Source organism: Fusarium solani (assembly GCF_023522795.1).
Source record: "Fusarium solani strain SB1 chromosome Unknown bctg00000011, whole genome shotgun sequence".
Lineage (NCBI taxonomy): Eukaryota > Fungi > Ascomycota > Sordariomycetes > Hypocreales > Nectriaceae > Fusarium > Fusarium solani.
Window position 1 is genome coordinate 1,336,150 of NW_027072149.1, and position 16,928 is coordinate 1,353,077.

The window sequence follows — 16,928 nt, forward strand, 5'->3', positions numbered from 1 at the left end:
AACGGCTATCAAATCAAGTCAGCCTCTCTACCTAAACCCACTTTCCTTTTGCATAATTCAACACGATCTTGGCCAAGGGTAAACATCAGAGTAGAGCTATCAGATTAGATCTCTTGAGTTTAAACCCTATGCGTTCGCTATGAACCAAGCCTTACCAAAGCATTCAACCTTATCTACCTTGTCCTTTCGAACGCTGACGCCTCACTCGCTCGAAGCCTCATGAGAATCTGCGAATACGTAGAACTAATACCCCATCCCTTCAACGACTTCATCAGCATAACCCCATCATCTAGTAACTTGCCCCGTCCCTCAGCACAGAGCAGGTTCCCGATGCCCGGCAGCTTGACTCGGCTCCACCCAATACCAATCCAACTATTGTTGTCCATGCCCTCCAGTGGCTTCGGCCCCAGTACCACAGCCGGCGCCGGCCGCGGATACAAGAACCCTTCCTGAGAGCGCTCAGACAGTGCAGAGTAGAGCCAGAGAACCAGCACGGCTCTGAGAAGGCTTACAGGTGTGCCAAAGTGTGTACAGTGACTTGATCGTACGACATGGAGTATCCTCGCTGCATAGAAGCACCCCAGTCTCCCTTGACTTGAGGAACTCTTCCACCGCTCTCCGATCTGCGCCCACTCTGCATCGTCCACTTTGCCGTAGATGCACCGCACAACAGTGGGAAGCAAGTTTGCAGTGGGCGTATTGTGGGTCATTAATGCGCTCAGGGCCATGATCTGGTGGGTTGTCGCAGCCTTCACCTCATCTATGGACTGCTCAATCTGCTCGTTCTCGGTCAAGGTCAAGAGCTCGTTGAGGACGTTTGCTGCTAATAGCTTATCATGATAGGAAAAGCCCGGTACGCCAAACTGGCTTGAGCTCTGGTCTTTTATGACGTCTGACAGATGCTGGAGCATAACCTGCTTGCCAAGCGTGTTGGTCTTTGACCAGACAGATTTCCAGGTGTCGTCGGCGACAACTCTCTCCATGGTTGGGAGCCCACCAGAGCCATTATTTTCTACACAATCAGAATTTCTTCAAAGGAAGAGAAGCTTGCAGAAAACTTACCGAGCATAGAAGGGAAACTTGCCCAGTTTTGGGCAGTTGAAGCACCCCAACGATCATCCGGCTGTGGCAAGGAGATTTGCAGCTCAGACAGTCTCATCAAACGACTGAGGTCAAAGTGGGCATCAAAGGCCGAATCAATAAGCTGCGGTCCTGTTAGCAATGGCATATCGAGAGGTAGGCCAACTCGAACTAACCCAGACTGCGAATCCCGCTCTCCTTCGTTCTTCATCAAGAAGCCAGATCTGCCACTTTTGCGTCCGCGGAAGCTGCAGCTGGGCAAACTTTTCCATGGGAAACATATTTGTAAACAACCTCTTTCGTCTTCCAAGAGTTACAGGCAGAGCCTGCAAGAACTCGGCGATCTCAAGAGATCTTCGCTCGCCGCCGTACATGATGCCGATGTGGTTGAGGAGAATGGTCTGCGCCATCCAGAGCTCTCTGCCGTTGGAGTTTTGGTTCTCGCACTGGAACTAGGTCAGTATGATCGTGGACTCGAGTATTGTGTTGGCACTTACCATTATAGCAGATTGTCGACGGCTAAATTCGTGCATCGCCCTGGAGCACTCATGCGCCCCCTTAATGCCGGAGAAATGAGCACCGAGAGCAGCCACCGTGAAGATAAGCAGCCAGTGTCTTTTTGACGCAGAAAATGTTGACTTGTGCAGAATCGGCAGCACCGGGTGGAAGAACTCAAAATACAGTTGTACCCAAGCATTCAGCACCGGAGCAGGCGGAATGGCTATGTGTCTGAACCGAGGATAGCTGGCGCTGTTCTGCATGTCCAGAGCTGCTTGAGCCGCCTTTTTACTAACTTCTTCAGGGACCTCGTCTACGTGAGCGAGATTCTCCTGGTCGATTTCCTCTGCCGTCAGATGGGACAGATCGGGGAATGCGAGTTGGGCGTCAACTTCGATATTGATAGGATGGTACTGTCTCGGTTCGACGGCGTCTCTGTCAATGGCTGGCGAGTGACTGCGGCTGTAGAGCTCTGCCACGGCTGATTGATCGATCATGGAGGTAGGAGTTGGGTTTGCCAGAACAGTTGGCTGCTGCATCCTAAGTCCTGCTTGATCGAGCCAGAGTTCGTTGATGGCGCCTATGGAGGGCTCATTTTGAAGGAAGAATGGTGTGAATTCTTGCTCAGTGCCATAGTTGAGCCAACTTGTCGGTTCAAAGGCATCCCCAAAAAGCAGCGAGGGTGTGGGCATGTTCTTTGTCGGATCAAAGTCGAGAAACATGTCATTTCCCCCAAATGGCATATCCGGTTGAGCCATGGTATTCACAGGATACTCGGGCGCTGAATCTGTCGTCATTTCGAGAAGCGGATCGATAGGCTGGACTTCAATGGTGAGATCGTCGGCCTTGGGCGGCTCAGCGAACTGCGCTTGAGCAGGCGAGACGTGCATTTCCGACTGCGTTATCTCATACGAATTATCGTGAACAGTCGCGGGCGGTGATAGCGGCGAGTGAGTGGCAATTGAGGTGGCGGCATTCGAATTGGTATTGTGGTTTCTGTGCCGCTTGGCCATTGTCTTGTCTGAGCCGGCCTCTGACATCTTGCGCTTCGCAGAGGGCTCGTAGTAGCACTCATTATCCTGGCGTCGGCATCGTTGACACGGTCGCTCTCCATCACACCTCACTTTGGAGGCGCTGCAGGGTTTGCAGGCCTGAGACACGCGACGGCGGTCATTCTGGCGGTCACGGTTGTCCTGGCGGTCTGCACTCAGATGAAGGGCTGTATGGTGACGAGCAAGCGAGTCCCTCGAAGGTCTTGTCAGTATAAGGCAAAGAAGAAGTCAAGTTCAACTCACACTCGGCCGAAGCTTTGCCCGCATTCAGAACATGAGAATGGTTTCTCCTTTGTGTGAGTGCGTAGATGGCGTTGGTAGTGTTCCCTGCGCTGAAACGGCAGATTGCACGTCTCGCACAAGAAGTCTGCCTGTGAAGTTCGTGGGGTCATTCTTAGCAACAGAGAGGGTTATGCGCGAGAGTTTGCTTTGGAGTAAGAAGACTCGGTACAAGAGCTGCTATGTCCCTTTCTCAGCTTCAACATCCGGCAAGCCGTTGCAACGATAGAATCACCAGCGGAACTCGGCTTGACGCGCACGAGTTTACCCATCCCTCCTCCTTGTCCGCTGCCTCTCTACCCCGCCTTTCTTTCTCCGCGAACCCCGTGTGGAGTGCAGCCATTACCCCGGAATGTGGGCAACGCCACGGGGTCGAGATCGTCAATAGAGTTTCCGCTATTGGGTGGCTTCATCCAGAAGACGGGGAGGATGGACGCTGTTCATTGAGGTGTTGGATGGTCGAAATGATGGCTGTTGCTAGAGCAGGCCTTACAAGTACTCGGGCGCTTTTCTGCGTCCATCCTGACGTTTTCCTGCCCTCGTACACACTGTCAAGATGTCTTTCTTGAAGAGAGACACTCACAGCTGACCAAACCATTCGTTCCCTGCAGCAATCGGCTAAGTCCATATGTAGTAAGTCAAATTGCTAACACCCATGCTCGAAAATGCGACAACTTCCGAGACGCGGGCGACTCGGGGAGTTGCCAAGTCCCGAGACTAGCCATCCTCGGCGTTCGGAAGCCATTCCGAGCATTCGGCGCTCGCTTCTCCAGATGATGGGATCTCATGACTACATCGATCTTGGCAGATCTATCAATAGGAAAGAAATATGCCTGCAAGTTGAGTTTCCCGATCCGGGAATTGGCAGATTGAGCCTTGAACGGCATTTTCACATCAGCGTTTTCCCCAGGTTAGGTCTTAGCCACCCAGCCGTGACAGCCAAGACGTGACCAAGGAGCAACTGAAGTGTTGGCATGCATTGCCAGGGTTCTTATTTGTCGGTGTCCCCTTGAACGGTTGGCATTTTTAAGTCCAAATCGAAGATCCAGACTTTGGTCAATACTTACCCCCTCCACCATCGAGAAAGGGCGTTTCTCCTGACCGGCCAGCGCCTTCATTCGACTGGAACGGATATTAGAGAACACCAAAAAGCCACAATAAAACGCTTTCATTCAGTCCTGCCGCCAAGCATCGCTTCCCTCAAGATGGCCTCTTGAAGTGCGGCTTCAGCCCTGACCAGCTATGTTCACTATACTCAGCCTGAACCTTCTGACATGTCTTCAATCCCCACTCCGTAAGACCCAACATCAAGCTACTCTCAAACATGAACGCCATGCTCCCCTCTCCAATTTTCTGTGGCTTCAGCTCTGCATTGCTCGCCCTCTCAAAGCTGTCGGCATCAGGTCCATGAGCAGACATGACATTGTGAAGACTGGCACCAGCTGGTTGGAAGCCTCCACCAGTCTTGGCGTCGTATTCGCCGCAGATGAGGCCCATGAACTCAGACATAGTGTTGCGGTGGTACCATGGGGGCCTGAATGTGTCTTCTTGTACTAGCCAGCGTGGAGGAAAGATGACAAAGTCTGCTACGGCAGTGCCGGGATGATCGGATGGACCGGTCAAGACGGTGTAGATGGATGGGTCAGGGTGGTCAAAGGAAATGCTTCCGATGACAGAGAAGCGGCCCAGGTCATACTTGTACGGGTAAACTATCTTGTGGTCAGTTTTTCCCTCTCAGCCGGGGTTCGTTTCCAAGTCACTTACAACTACGAATGTGTTAGCTCTGGGTCACATAGAAGTTTCATCACAGGGGATAACTCACTTTCCATGCCACGCCACCACATCAAACGGTGTATGGCCCTGCTTAGCCACATACAGCTGACTGTTGTACTTGTTGATGATGGTCCAAGTCGTGTTAGTGTCTTCGTCAAACGCCGCTGTGGGAATCTGAAAGTCCCTTGGGTTCGCCAGACAGTTGGATCCAATTGGGCCCAGCTCTGGCAGGGTAAAATGTCCTTGATACAACTCAAGGATATACCCTCTCACAGGGCCTGCAGGCAACGTCACGCGGTACTTGATACCACGAGGAAGGATCGCAATCTCGTTAGGACGAACAAGCAGCCGGCCTAGCTCAGTTTGGATATCCAACACACCGTGCTGCGCTACCACGAGCATCTCTCCGTCGGAAGAGTACATAGCTGTGTTTGCGTCCATGTCACGTCCAGCAGCAAAGATGTAGATACCCAAACCAACCTTGATAGTAGGATCCCCAGCGCCAGAGACGAGCTTCAAGCCTCGAACCCAGTCGACCTGGTCATCAATCTCAAAGGGATCCCATCGCAGCTGGTTTGGCACAAAGTCCAGTTTGCCGTTGATCAGTGGCTCAGAGACTTTGTCAAAGCGCTCAAAAGACGAGTGCGCAGCTGAAGGGAGAATTCTGTATAGCCATGACTGTTGGTTCTCATGTCGAGGAGCCGTAAAGGCGGTTCCAGACAGCTTCTCAGCGTACAGGCCATAGGGTGGCTTCTGGGGAGAGTTGGCGCCGATTGGCAACGCACCCTTGATGGCTTCAGATCTAGTGGTAGTCTAATTAGTAGCCGCTAAGCATCATTCAAAGGGTATAACTTACTCGTGAAAAGACCTGAAGCCGTTGAGGTACGTGTACTTCTCGGGGGTTACAAAGTTGGTCACAGGCATGTTGAGCTAGGGATGACGGAGTCGCTCTGATCACGGTGTTGTCGATAACAGCCCCAAAACATGCTTCAAAGCTAGCGATCTTATAATACTCAGATCTTCATCTGATCACTCGTTCATTGTCGTTATCCGTTCCCCATATCCGCAAGTTTCCGCTTCCCCGCCTTGTCATGCAGGTCTGCGACATTGTGAACTCGGAATGCTCGGAACTTTGTTTGACGCAATCCAACTCGGAACACAAACCGACGAGCATTTCTCATCACATCTATCTTGAAGAACATTTATTGAGGAATAAACAAATGATCATATCCCTTCTCGTTCAAAATCCCACGGCTGCCCGTTGTTGATTGAACCCATCCTCTTTCACCCATCCCTTACATCTCCAATTTCTCCCTACCTCCCTCAATATGACTTCTTGGTTACCCATTCCTCTGGGAAGTCACTTTTCTCTGGCCAATATTCCCTTTGGAATTATTTCAACAGTCAGTAAGCCAATCAGACGCCCAGCTATCGCTATTGGCAACCATGTCCTTGATCTGTCTGTCTTTGCCAGCCAAGGCGGCTTCGCCAAGCTTGTCGATCTCCCCAAGGACAAGCTCAGCGTCTTTTCTCAGTCAACACTGAATGACTTTGCCAGCCTGGGTAGACCCCTACACAAGGCTACCCGAAGCTATCTCAGAGATGTTTTCCGCCAGGACACGTCTTTCCCAGAACTCCTCAAGGACAACGAAGCCCTGAAGAAGGAGGCTTTGATCCCACTTTCTGAGGTCGAAACGCATCTTCCTCTTAGGATTGGCGACTACACAGATTTCTTTGCTGGCCGCAACCACGCTCAAACTGTAGGCGCCTTATTCCGAGGCCCTGCCAACGCGCTGCAGCCAAACTACAACCACCTTCCGGTTGCCTATCATGGACGCGCCAGCTCCGTCGTTGTGTCAGGCACTCCGCTCCATCGGCCTTGGGGACAAGTTCTTCCCAACCCGAAGGCGACAGAGCCAGTCTTTCAGCCATGCAACAGACTGGATATCGAGTTGGAGCTCGGCATGTTTGTATGTAAAGGCAATGACCTGGGAGCTCCAATCCCCGTTGATGCTGCCGAGGAGTATATCTTTGGCTATGTGTTGATGAACGACTGGAGCGCCCGAGATATTCAGCAGTGGGAATATGTACCGCTGGGCCCGTTCAACGCAAAGAACTTTGGCACGACCATTAGCCCATGGGTGGTTCTCGCAGATGCGTTGGAGCCTCACAAGACAGCTGGTCTTGTCAATGAGGTTGACCTGCAACAATACCTGCGAGAGAAGCGACAGGACAACATTGTCGACATCAACTTGGAAGTATCTCTAACCAGTAAGTCAACACCACCTCTATCGACAATAGTAGGAGCAGAGTTAACATAACTACAGCCGCCAAGGGTAACACAACAACCATCACCCGGACAAGCTCCAAGAACCTCCTGTGGTCTTGGCCTCAGATGCTCGCCCACCATTCAATCTCTGGCTGCAACATGCGAACAGGAGACCTTCTAGGCTCTGGTACCGTGTCTGGGCTAGACGCCGGAACACAGGGCAGTCTGCTTGAGCAGACTCAGGGTGGCAAGGCTGCGGTTCAGCTGGAGAACGGCGAGGAACGAAAGTTTATCCAGGACGGTGACACTATTACTATCAAGGGATGGGCTGGAGAGGCCGAGGATGGTTTGATTGGATTTGGGGAATGCTCTGGTACGATTCTATCGGCTGTCCAACGCGGTTAGAGCGAAATGAATGGAATGATATAGAACAATGAGACTTCAATAGACTTCAAATTCCATGGCTAAAACGCGACTCTCTGGCGCATAGGACGTGAGACTCTTCGTATTCCGGGCCCAGGACTACATACGAAAATTTCTGGAGCTCCCAGGTGACTTGTGCTACCACTGTAATTATTTCTTGCATGGCAATGCTAATTGTATGGTCAACAGCTGGGTAAAAGACAGAAGACAGAAAGTCAATGAAAACCTGTCTGATCAACATGTAAAAAATCAAGACCTTGATCAATTGGTTGAGTTGAGGGACCCGAGTCCGCATTCAATGCTATTCGTTGATTCTCGAGTCATGCACACTTATGCGCGGAATCGGCTGTTGGGATTCCGAGTCCGTTGATCCTAAAACTGGGTACATGCAGAGGGGATGCAGATTATTCCGAACTTGATCTGTAGGGTTTATTTAAATGCCGATTCCTTCTTACTCTGACCCCTACAATTCAAGTCATTCTTTCACACATTATCAACCATGGCAGGACAAATCACACGTGTCACCTTGTTCAAGATCCCCAAGGAGGAAGACCAGCAACGGCTGCTGGATCTCTACAAAGAGATGCCGCAAAAGGCAACGAAGGTTCGTGATCCCATTTCACACATCGAACCGTTCTCTAATCAAGGGCACAAGTAGAATGGGAAGCCATACATCGTTTCAGTCAAGGCTGGAAAGGCAGCGCCTGATCAACGCGCCCAGGGCTTCACCGTCGTTGCCTTGTCCACCTTTAGCTCTATAGATGACTTCAACTACTACGACACGGAGTGCGCTGCTCATGGGGACCTAAAGCAGTTTGCCAAGACGGTCAATCAAGGAGTTGCCATGGTGTTCTTTGAGAATGTGGTCGTGTAGAAAGGTTGATGATACAAATTAATGAGTCATGACAACGCATGAGTTGCAATCGAGACAACAAGATAACTTCATATCAAGCCCTGAAATCTCCGTGATATCTCTTCGCCTTCTTCCTCTGCAATCGTAATCTCCTGCCCTTCAGGATACTGGCCCGTCATGGGTTGAAACAGCGGCTGCCCCTGTCCAAGCGCGTCAAAGAGACTCAGTAGATCGTCCCTCATCTGATACATATCCGGGACGGAATGGTTGATATCGGTATCAGGAAGCATCATCTCCCCCAAAGGAAAGTCAACGTGATCGTGAACCGGCAAGTGGACATGCTCCTGGAACTCCTCACCGTTGACGTCTTGAGATTCAAGCTCCTTGTCTCCCGCTTGTGACTCGCTCGTTTGGTCTTCCCCCAAATGAGGTTTCGCCAGGCTTCTCATACGCGGTATCAGGCCACGAATGGATTTCCATAGTCTGCGGCTGATGATGCTGTGCCGAGAGAGGCCTCTTACTAGGTCCGCTCCGTCAAGGAAGGTCTTTCGGCAAGGGCCAGCAAACGTCTCAGGGGCGTGACAAACAGCAAGGAATAACACCGCCAAGGCACTGAGCAGGAAGTTGTTGAAAGCGTTCTGCTGCCGCGAGTAGATATCCGACGTATTGTGAAGGTGGACAAGGACCTGTATGGAGTCCTGGGCGATGTCGGCAACCAACCACGCAATGCGAGGACTAGCAGCAATACTCGCCGCACTCATCAGGTGGTGTCGGTAGATCAAGATCCTCACGTAGTTCCCACGGAGGTACAACAGGGCGCGAAGCCGATGTAGTACTTGGGGCTGTGAGCGCGGTGCCAGGCCAAGACGGGGATGCCGCAGCTGGAGATGAGGAGGAATAGTCTCCAGCCAGTCTTGAGCGCATTGATCAAGAGCTGTTGCAGTATCATCGGGAATAGTCTGTGAGGCAGATCCAAAGGGCGGGATGGCATCCCAGAGTTTGGAGCAGAGCTCAGAATAGCCGACCATGCACCTGAGATATGAATACTCATCGTCCTGAGACAAACCAGTTAGTTGACCTTTGCTATATCTGGTTGAACAGGGGGACTCACTGGCTTGGGAAGCTCAGGATCGATATCCTTGTCCACAAGAGCAAAAGACAAGCTGTTGCCAAAGCTCCATCGCCGATCAAGCACGTAAACGCACCAAAAGACGCGGGTTGCAAGACGACGACAATCAGGGTCCTTGAAATTGTCGAGAAGACTTCTCTTTCGGTGAAGGCCCATCTCTATGGCTTCACGTGCAGCAATGCCAACGAGGCGCCAAGATATCAGCTCCTCGTCGCAATGGAAGTGGTAGATGCTCTGTGCATGTCAGTAATACAGCCTTGTTTGGGGATTAGTCGACTTACCAGCATACAAAGCAGTTGAATCTCTTTCAGATCAACCTCAGGGTATAGCATGCATGAGACGGTCCCCTCGACAGAATCGATGATAGCGGCGCTCAGGTCAGTTTTTTCATGCTCCTCCAGCACCATGCCAGTAGCGACGGCAATCTTGACAATATCAATATCCTTCCTAGACAGACCCTTCATCGGTGTCTCTCCTTTCGGGGCGGTATACTCGGGAGCGTTACCGCTGCGAATGGCGTCAAGGATCTCCTGTGACCGAACGACATACTCGCTAATGTCGATGATGGGATGGACTGACTCGACTTCCTCCTGGAAGACGATGAGGAACCTACTGATCTCGCTGGCAGTGCATTGATCCCAGTAACCCAAGTCGGTGATTATCTTGGCGGCAGCTGTTGACTCTATAGGAGATTGCGCACCGCTTGGAGGAAATGACTCATAAGTTGGTATGCCCATACGGTTCAAAGACCGTTCTCCAACAAGAATACCAAAGGCAGACCGTGTAGGTCCGACAAACTGAGGTTGCTTGGGTACATCGCCACGATAAGTGCTGAGAGGCGACTGGATATGGATAGTCTCGCGAGAATGCGACGACACGGTATGTGCCTCTTGAGGCTGGTCCTTGAGCTCTCTCACGACGCCTACAAGGTCGGCAACCTGCTGGCGAAGTTGATACAACTCTTGAGTAAGGCCTTGTAGATGCTGGCTCCTATTCCCTGTCAGCTGCAACAACTACCGAGTCAACCGGGGCCACTCACTGCTCAAGCTTAGCATCCTTGGGAGGCTGATTGGCAGCCGCCGCAAAGACACAGGTCAACCCACCAGCAATACACCTCTCGCAATTGGAATCACCCGAAGGAATGCACTTGAGCTTCCGCTTCTTGCATTCATCGCTGCACAATGGCGTCAATATCGTCGATAACCGTACGATGCTTCTGACACTCACCATGCCATGGACGTGTATTTTCCCGCTTGGCGCGTCGGGCTGCCGACCCATCTGCCGGAGCCTCAGAGCCGGTAGGATTCCGCTTGCGCGGCTTGGAAGCCGACTCGGCCGCAGGGGCGACAGTCTCAGCCTCGATTTCCATTGCCTCTCTTCTGTGTCGTCGAGTTCCGAGATGAAAGCAAGAGAGGGGAGGGGCTGCCTGGGGGTTATGGCCAGTGGCCGGGACCTCACTCGGAAATGTTCCGCAGTTCCGAGCAACACTAGTCGGGGCCTCGGATGTGGTCGATCCCCCGCATCAACCGAAGGGCAATTGAAGCCAGACAAAGTAACTTTGAGGTGCGGAGAGTCATGGCTACTCGCGGATATGCAATGACATGCTTCCGGGCCTTGTGTGGTATATAGAGAGTCCTCTCTGAGGATGAGTAAATCTGACAATCAAGCCTTCTTGGACAACAACGCCTGCAAACATGACCATCGCCAACCTCCTCGTGTCTCTAAACGACAAGGTCCAAGAGAACAAGGGCCAGTCTGTTCTTCTAACTCTTGTCATTGCTCCATTGATATACCTCTTTATCAACGAACTCGTCCGACACAATGCACGCATCAGCAATCTCCAAGGACCCTCCGGGCTTCCGTTGATCGGGAATATCTGGGATATTCATATCAACGCTGCTGAAAAGTATCGCGAATGGTCTAGAAAGTATGGCAAGGTGTATCAGATCCAGCTTGGCAATATCCCCATTGTCGTTGTCAACTCGGCCAGCGCTGCTAGGACCATTTTTGGAGCCAACGCCCAAGCCCTAAGTTCACGTCCCGAGTTCTATACTTTCCACAAGGTAGGTGCACAATATCATACTCTATAAGCCGACTACTAATTCATTGTCAGGTCCTCTCTGACACGGCTGGAACCACAATAGGCACGTCTCCCTACAGCGACTCTCTCAAGCGTCGTCGCAAGGGCGCTGCTTCTGCCCTCAACCGACCATCTGTGGCCACTTACGTCGATCACCTCGATATCGAGACTCGAGACTTTATCAAGGAGCTCTACAACTATGGAGAGGCTGGCAAGGTCCCCGTCGACCCAATGCCCATGATCCAGCGCCTCTCGCTCTCCCTCGCTTTGACACTCAACTGGGGCATTCGACTCAAGAGCCAGGAGGATGACCTTTTCAATGAGATCACCCACGTCGAGGAAGAGATCAGCCGCTTCAGATCTACAACTGGAAACCTGCAAGACTACATCCCTCTCCTCCGTCTGAACCCCCTCAACTTGTCATCCTCCAAGGCTCGCTCCATGCGTGACAGACGCGACAAGTACCTTGGAGATCTCAACCGCGGCCTCGATGAGCGAATCGCCAACGGGACTTACAAGCCATGCATCCAAGCCAACGTCATCATGGACAAGGAGGCCAAGCTCAACAAGGACGAACTCACATCCATCAGTTTGACCATGCTCTCTGGCGGCCTCGACACCATTACCACGCAGGTGGCCTGGTCCATCGCCTACTTTTCCCAGCACCCTGAAATCCAAGAGAAGGCCAAGGCGGAGATTGAAAAGTTCTATGCAACCAACCAGCCCATGTGTGATGAGGATGATGATCAGAAGTGCCAGTACATCGTTGCCCTCGTGCGAGAGTCTCTGCGATACTTTACCGTGCTTCGACTTGCTCTGCCTCGCGCCTCTATCAAGGACGTTGTCTACAACGGAGTAACCATTCCCAAGGGAACTGTTGTCTTTTTGAACGCCTGGGCTTGCAACATGGGTAAGTAACCAATCATCAATACGTAATACTTATAGCTAACACCTCCAAGACGAACAAGTCTGGACCGATCCCGAGGTCTTCCGACCAGAGCGCTGGCTGGAGCAACCTGATGCCCCCTTGTTCACATACGGTGTTGGTTATCGCATGTGTGCTGGATCCCTGCTTGCCAACCGAGAGCTCTATCTCTTGTACATGAGACTTCTCAACAGCTTCAAGATTGAGAAGCACGATGACATCGACTGCGATCCCATCACAGGCAACTTGGATCCTACAAGTCTGGTAGCTATGCCTCGCCGTTACAAGGCCGTTTTCACGCCCCGGGACCCCAAGGCCTTGAAGGCAGCTTTGGCGCAGCAGGTTGAGTAAAGGACATGGAATGCATATTTTGGGGATAGCTTGTTGCTGCTTTAGTGTCCAGTGCTGTCATTATGTTCTTTGCTTTTGTGCATGGCACTCTCTTGCGAGAACAGTGGAAGGGTAACCAACACCAACGACGGCAATGCATATCTTAAGGGGATGGAAGGTGTAGGATAGTATACGATTGAGGTGGTCGAGACCACACTGATGCTATACGCCGATGACTGAATGTCTGCATTTACATATAATAACACAAACATATAGAATGCATAAACGCGCGCCAAATGCTATGATAAAAACTTGCCCTTTCAATCCTCCTTCTGTTCAGGCTTCTTACCCCAGATAACATAGACCGGAATGTAGAGGTGGATGGTTGGGTCGTTGAACTGCTTGCGCACTTTGGCGATGAGCACCTGGATCTCCTCGTCACTCCAGCCGAGGACTCGGGAGAAGACGGCAGGCGTATATGACTCGGCGCCTTGGATTTGCTGGATGAGTTGGTACTTGCCGAGTTCCTTGAGCTTGGGGTCCTTGGGCCAGCCGCCGATGGGTAGCTAGGGGGTATATCAGTACCTGAATCCGCCACTGTGGATAGGGGAAATAATTTCAAGTCACAAACCTTGAGAATCTCCTGCTGAACGTCCTGGAATCCAGCCTCCTCCAACTTCTTCTTCCACGTAGGAGCACCATCTATAGGCTTTCCAAACTTTTCAATTCCCGCGACCAGTTGGCTGCACCAGGAGTGAACATCCGCAGCCTTCTTGGCAGTGTCGTCGTCAGAGAGGAAACGCGTATAAGCTGCCTGCAGCTCAAAGTAACCGCCGGGGTTCAGATGCTTAAAAGCCTGGGCAAAGAGCTTGTCGTCGTCGGCGATGCAGCCCTCGAGCTCACGGCCGTGGATGAAGTCAAAGGGTCTCGAGTAGGGCCATTCGGCTTCAAAGTCGTCGACCTCGAAGAGACAGTTAGGAGGGGTCCTGTAGTCAGGTAAGTTGAGAACTAGACCCTCAAGTGTGAGGGTGTCCATACCATCCAGGCTGAATAGGGCTCAGGTCGGTTCCAATAACTTCCGCGCCAGGGTTTTCACTATCAACCGTCAGATATGCTTGGTCGGCTGCCAGATATCACATCATACTCTGCAAAGTCCATAGCCCAAACTCCAGTACCAGTGCCCAGATCAAGCACGCGTTGAGGGTCCTTGACAGGAGAACGGTGGAGTTCACCTCCGAGAGCCAGGTTGTAGATGTGATGCAACAGGTCCATTCGATCTTGCTCCTCCTCGTCATTGGGCTGTCATGTCTCAGCCTTGTTTCCGTGGAGTGCCGAGTAGATACGTACCATTAGGTAGGAACCTTCCCGGAAAGCATGGTATCGGCGGCCATTCTATTGTGGGATTAGTCTTTGTTGGATCAATGGTCCCATGTTTCACGAGCCTCGTATCTACAAACCCGGCCTGTCAGTAACAATTTCAACATCAAAATCCCCATGTCGCGTACTTGTAGTTAAGAACACTCGAAGCTAGGGACGTCTTGAAGCTCCCTGAGCCTGCTCTATCAAAACGGTCAGACCTGTACTACTACGCAAGACGCGTCAAGACATACGAGGAGGCGTAAACGGAATCATCGTCACGTCGGGCGTCCTAGGCACGTCAAAACGAATCCCATTCCTCTGTCGACATCAATGCTTACGTCCGCCTGCAGAGGGTTCTCAGCGAGGGCCTGCTGCAACTCGGTCGTCTGTTCGTCTTCCGGACACATGGTTGGAGGAAATAGGTACGTGATGGATGTTGGTTGAGAGGAGCAAGTTGGGGGAATACCAGCGGGAATTTGACTCTCTCGGTATGTGGGTGCCATTTTTTCTCCCCGCTTCTGTCATCTGACCCAAAATTTCACTCTGGCCATATTACATAACGCGTCAGGTCATGAACGATTTGGCGACGAGGGCCAACGGGCATGGGATGCTAGGCCAATGAGCTGGTGAGACGAGCAAGCCTTCGAACCGAGACATGGGTTATCACAGCATTCCTACGTGGATATTATGGGTCTCTTCAGTTGGTTCCCTCGGGCCGCTTCGATGGTTCTTGCGCTAAACCGTTCCCGCCTGCTAGACTGGCTCTAGCGGTGATCCTTGGCGCGTTAGGTTCTGGCTACCACGTCCTTATCGCGAGGTTACGAGCTTGTTGGCGTTGGACCTTGATGCTCTTGATGTCTATAAAGAGGTACAACATGTAGAATAGCCACTGATCAAGTCCAACTTGCCCTTCAACCCCATTCCCACTCCAAGGGAACCTCTAACTGCCCACCCCTGTCTTCCACTAGCCCCCCATGGCTGCATATTTCGCGTTCTTGGGTGAGCCACCAACAAAGTCGCCCAACCAACCCCGCCCCATTCCCGAGCTCCGCGGGCTGGGCGCATCAGGCAAAAGCCAACGGTGGAGGGTGTGATCGCTGCAGACCAGGGAACAGAATCCAGTTGTCTGTAGCGTTGCGACCCTGACGACCGTTACTCGCTTGGGCTAATGATTGGCTGACGGAAGAAAAGCGCGTCAAAGGCATCTGGAAGCGCATGGTCCAGGGTTGCGCAGACTGTGTTGGGAGGTGTCTCACGCTTCGCAGCGGGGTGTGTAGGGGTCAACCATGGTAATGGTGTCTGCATGATTCTGACATGAACCACGATGACGGTGTTAGTGGTCTGCTCGGATAATTACAGCAGCTGGCAGTTCTGACAATCGCAGTTTGGGGGCCAAACAGAGTCAAAATGTGGCCGCAAGGTTCAAAGTCCGACGCCACCGATCTCGTTGTTTGAGGGCTCGGCCAATAGCGAGGTTATCCACAAACAAGCGAGCGAGCTAACGGCATGTCAAGCCTGAACATTTCTTCATACACCTGCATACTCCCAGCCTCAGGTACCAGCGAAACCCATCTAGGCTGACCCTGAATCTAGGGCAATACCAGGAAAGACACAAAAAGTCTGGAACCACGAAGGACAAGATGTATCATCGCCGCGTCCATCGCAGTGGCGCATGGAAGGGTCATGTGCTCAGCATGTGTAGGTAAGCTGATTCGTAGGCCAGACGCCCGATGAGTTGTGCTGGCTGCTTACCTGTCAGCGACGAGCAAGTTTCTGAGCAGAGTTCTTCCTATGTCTGTCCGCTCAAAGATAAAACACCCTTTTGGTTACTTCAATTGATCGATAACTGTCTAGCAAAGGCCATGTGCAACAGCGAATAGGATAGTGGGAGTCATACTCGCTCCCTGTGGAACACATGGTTGGCCGGCGGCCGCTACTGCAAAGCTGCGGCGTGGGATCGATCGTGCAATTCAAACTTACATAGTGGCCGAAACAGGTTAACAGCTTGTTCTTTCCCTTGTCAAGTATGAAACCACTTGCTGGAATGTTCTATCCAGCTGCCCAACCCCTCACGACGAGGGTGAGAGGGACGGAACTAACTAACCTAGACTCCAACTGTCGATGTCTAGCTAATGGATGGCCGATTGGCTCAGCGTGCAAGTTAGATCCGGACGTTTCAGTTGTTTAAATTTGTGGATGAACTTCTCTTTTCGATGTTTCATGCATCAAACTAACGTCCGCCGCTCGCCGTACTCACCACCTAGTGTTGGTCCTATGTTCCACGGCGCTAGGTAGTGCGTATATCCATATTACCCAATCGTCGGTTTCCAGTCAGCAGAAAAACCTCTCCATACTAAAATCAGATGGGTTCAGTCGCCACAGACGTCCGACAAGGCTCCTCGCGGTGCAACGGAACGAGGCTTACGGCCAGCAAGAAACCCTCATCAGGTCGCCCTAGTCTGTCAGGGATGGGGGACTTTTTGTCAGGGCTGCGCATTGTTGTACGGAAAGCACCCAGGACACATACAAATACTTCTTCTATAACTCTAAAACAAATCTTCCAGCTCTTTGGTGTTCAGATATTGGCATGACCGCCCTCGAGGTAGTTGTTCCGTGTGATATCTTTATTAGACGTTGATGCTAGGCACCTTGCTACCCCTGAGGTGAACAAAAGATCTAAGCATCACTCCAACTAGTACCCAAAAATCGGAACGCTACTGCTTAGGCCTATCGGGATACTAGCATCAGGATTCATTATTGAGACACTCACATCCAAAGCGAATGACACATTTGTATAGTAACTAGAAGGTCTACTGGAATGCCACATAACCAAGGAGAGAACTTCTTTGCGCTGACATTGACACACACAAATATTCCG

At 51.7% G+C, this 16,928-nt stretch overlaps 7 protein-coding genes across 7 annotated transcripts; 3 read left to right on the forward strand and 4 right to left on the reverse strand.

Annotated features, from left to right (window-relative positions):
- Positions 1 to 173: 173 nt before the first annotated feature.
- MRS44_015506 (uncharacterized protein) lies at positions 174 to 3,430 on the reverse strand (the record flags this gene model as incomplete). The annotated part of the gene is made up of 7 exons (XM_065619242.1): positions 174 to 1,012; positions 1,063 to 1,204; positions 1,257 to 1,526; positions 1,578 to 2,797; positions 2,874 to 2,997; positions 3,233 to 3,345; positions 3,403 to 3,430. The coding sequence occupies 7 exons, from the start codon at positions 3,428 to 3,430 to the stop codon at positions 174 to 176; spliced, it is 2,736 nt and encodes a 911-aa protein (XP_065475314.1).
- Positions 3,431 to 4,109: 679 nt separating this feature from the next.
- Positions 4,110 to 5,606, reverse strand: MRS44_015507 (uncharacterized protein; the record flags this gene model as incomplete). The annotated part of the gene is made up of 4 exons (XM_065619243.1): positions 4,110 to 4,618; positions 4,670 to 4,692; positions 4,732 to 5,484; positions 5,539 to 5,606. 4 exons carry the CDS (start codon positions 5,604 to 5,606, stop codon positions 4,110 to 4,112), a joined length of 1,353 nt encoding a protein of 450 aa, XP_065475315.1.
- Positions 5,607 to 6,010: 404 nt separating this feature from the next.
- On the forward strand, positions 6,011 to 7,356 carry MRS44_015508 (uncharacterized protein; the record flags this gene model as incomplete). The annotated part of the gene is made up of 2 exons (XM_046284190.2): positions 6,011 to 6,953; positions 7,010 to 7,356. 2 exons carry the CDS (start codon positions 6,011 to 6,013, stop codon positions 7,354 to 7,356), a joined length of 1,290 nt encoding a protein of 429 aa, XP_046130355.1.
- Positions 7,357 to 7,873: 517 nt separating this feature from the next.
- MRS44_015509 (uncharacterized protein) lies at positions 7,874 to 8,248 on the forward strand (the record flags this gene model as incomplete). Its single annotated transcript, XM_046276823.2, has 2 exons — positions 7,874 to 7,978; positions 8,033 to 8,248. The coding sequence occupies 2 exons, from the start codon at positions 7,874 to 7,876 to the stop codon at positions 8,246 to 8,248; spliced, it is 321 nt and encodes a 106-aa protein (XP_046130354.2).
- Positions 8,249 to 8,316: 68 nt separating this feature from the next.
- On the reverse strand, positions 8,317 to 10,725 carry MRS44_015510 (uncharacterized protein; the record flags this gene model as incomplete). The annotated part of the gene is made up of 5 exons (XM_065619244.1): positions 8,317 to 9,282; positions 9,339 to 9,590; positions 9,638 to 10,346; positions 10,396 to 10,530; positions 10,631 to 10,725. The coding sequence occupies 5 exons, from the start codon at positions 10,723 to 10,725 to the stop codon at positions 8,317 to 8,319; spliced, it is 2,157 nt and encodes a 718-aa protein (XP_065475316.1).
- Positions 10,726 to 11,050: 325 nt separating this feature from the next.
- MRS44_015511 (uncharacterized protein) lies at positions 11,051 to 12,712 on the forward strand (the record flags this gene model as incomplete). Its single annotated transcript, XM_046270948.2, has 3 exons — positions 11,051 to 11,419; positions 11,470 to 12,346; positions 12,396 to 12,712. The coding sequence occupies 3 exons, from the start codon at positions 11,051 to 11,053 to the stop codon at positions 12,710 to 12,712; spliced, it is 1,563 nt and encodes a 520-aa protein (XP_046130352.1).
- Positions 12,713 to 13,011: 299 nt separating this feature from the next.
- On the reverse strand, positions 13,012 to 14,457 carry MRS44_015512 (uncharacterized protein; the record flags this gene model as incomplete). The annotated part of the gene is made up of 8 exons (XM_065619245.1): positions 13,012 to 13,257; positions 13,323 to 13,677; positions 13,730 to 13,786; positions 13,836 to 13,990; positions 14,053 to 14,083; positions 14,197 to 14,250; positions 14,302 to 14,339; positions 14,389 to 14,457. 8 exons carry the CDS (start codon positions 14,455 to 14,457, stop codon positions 13,012 to 13,014), a joined length of 1,005 nt encoding a protein of 334 aa, XP_065475317.1.
- Positions 14,458 to 16,928: the final 2,471 nt, after the last annotated feature.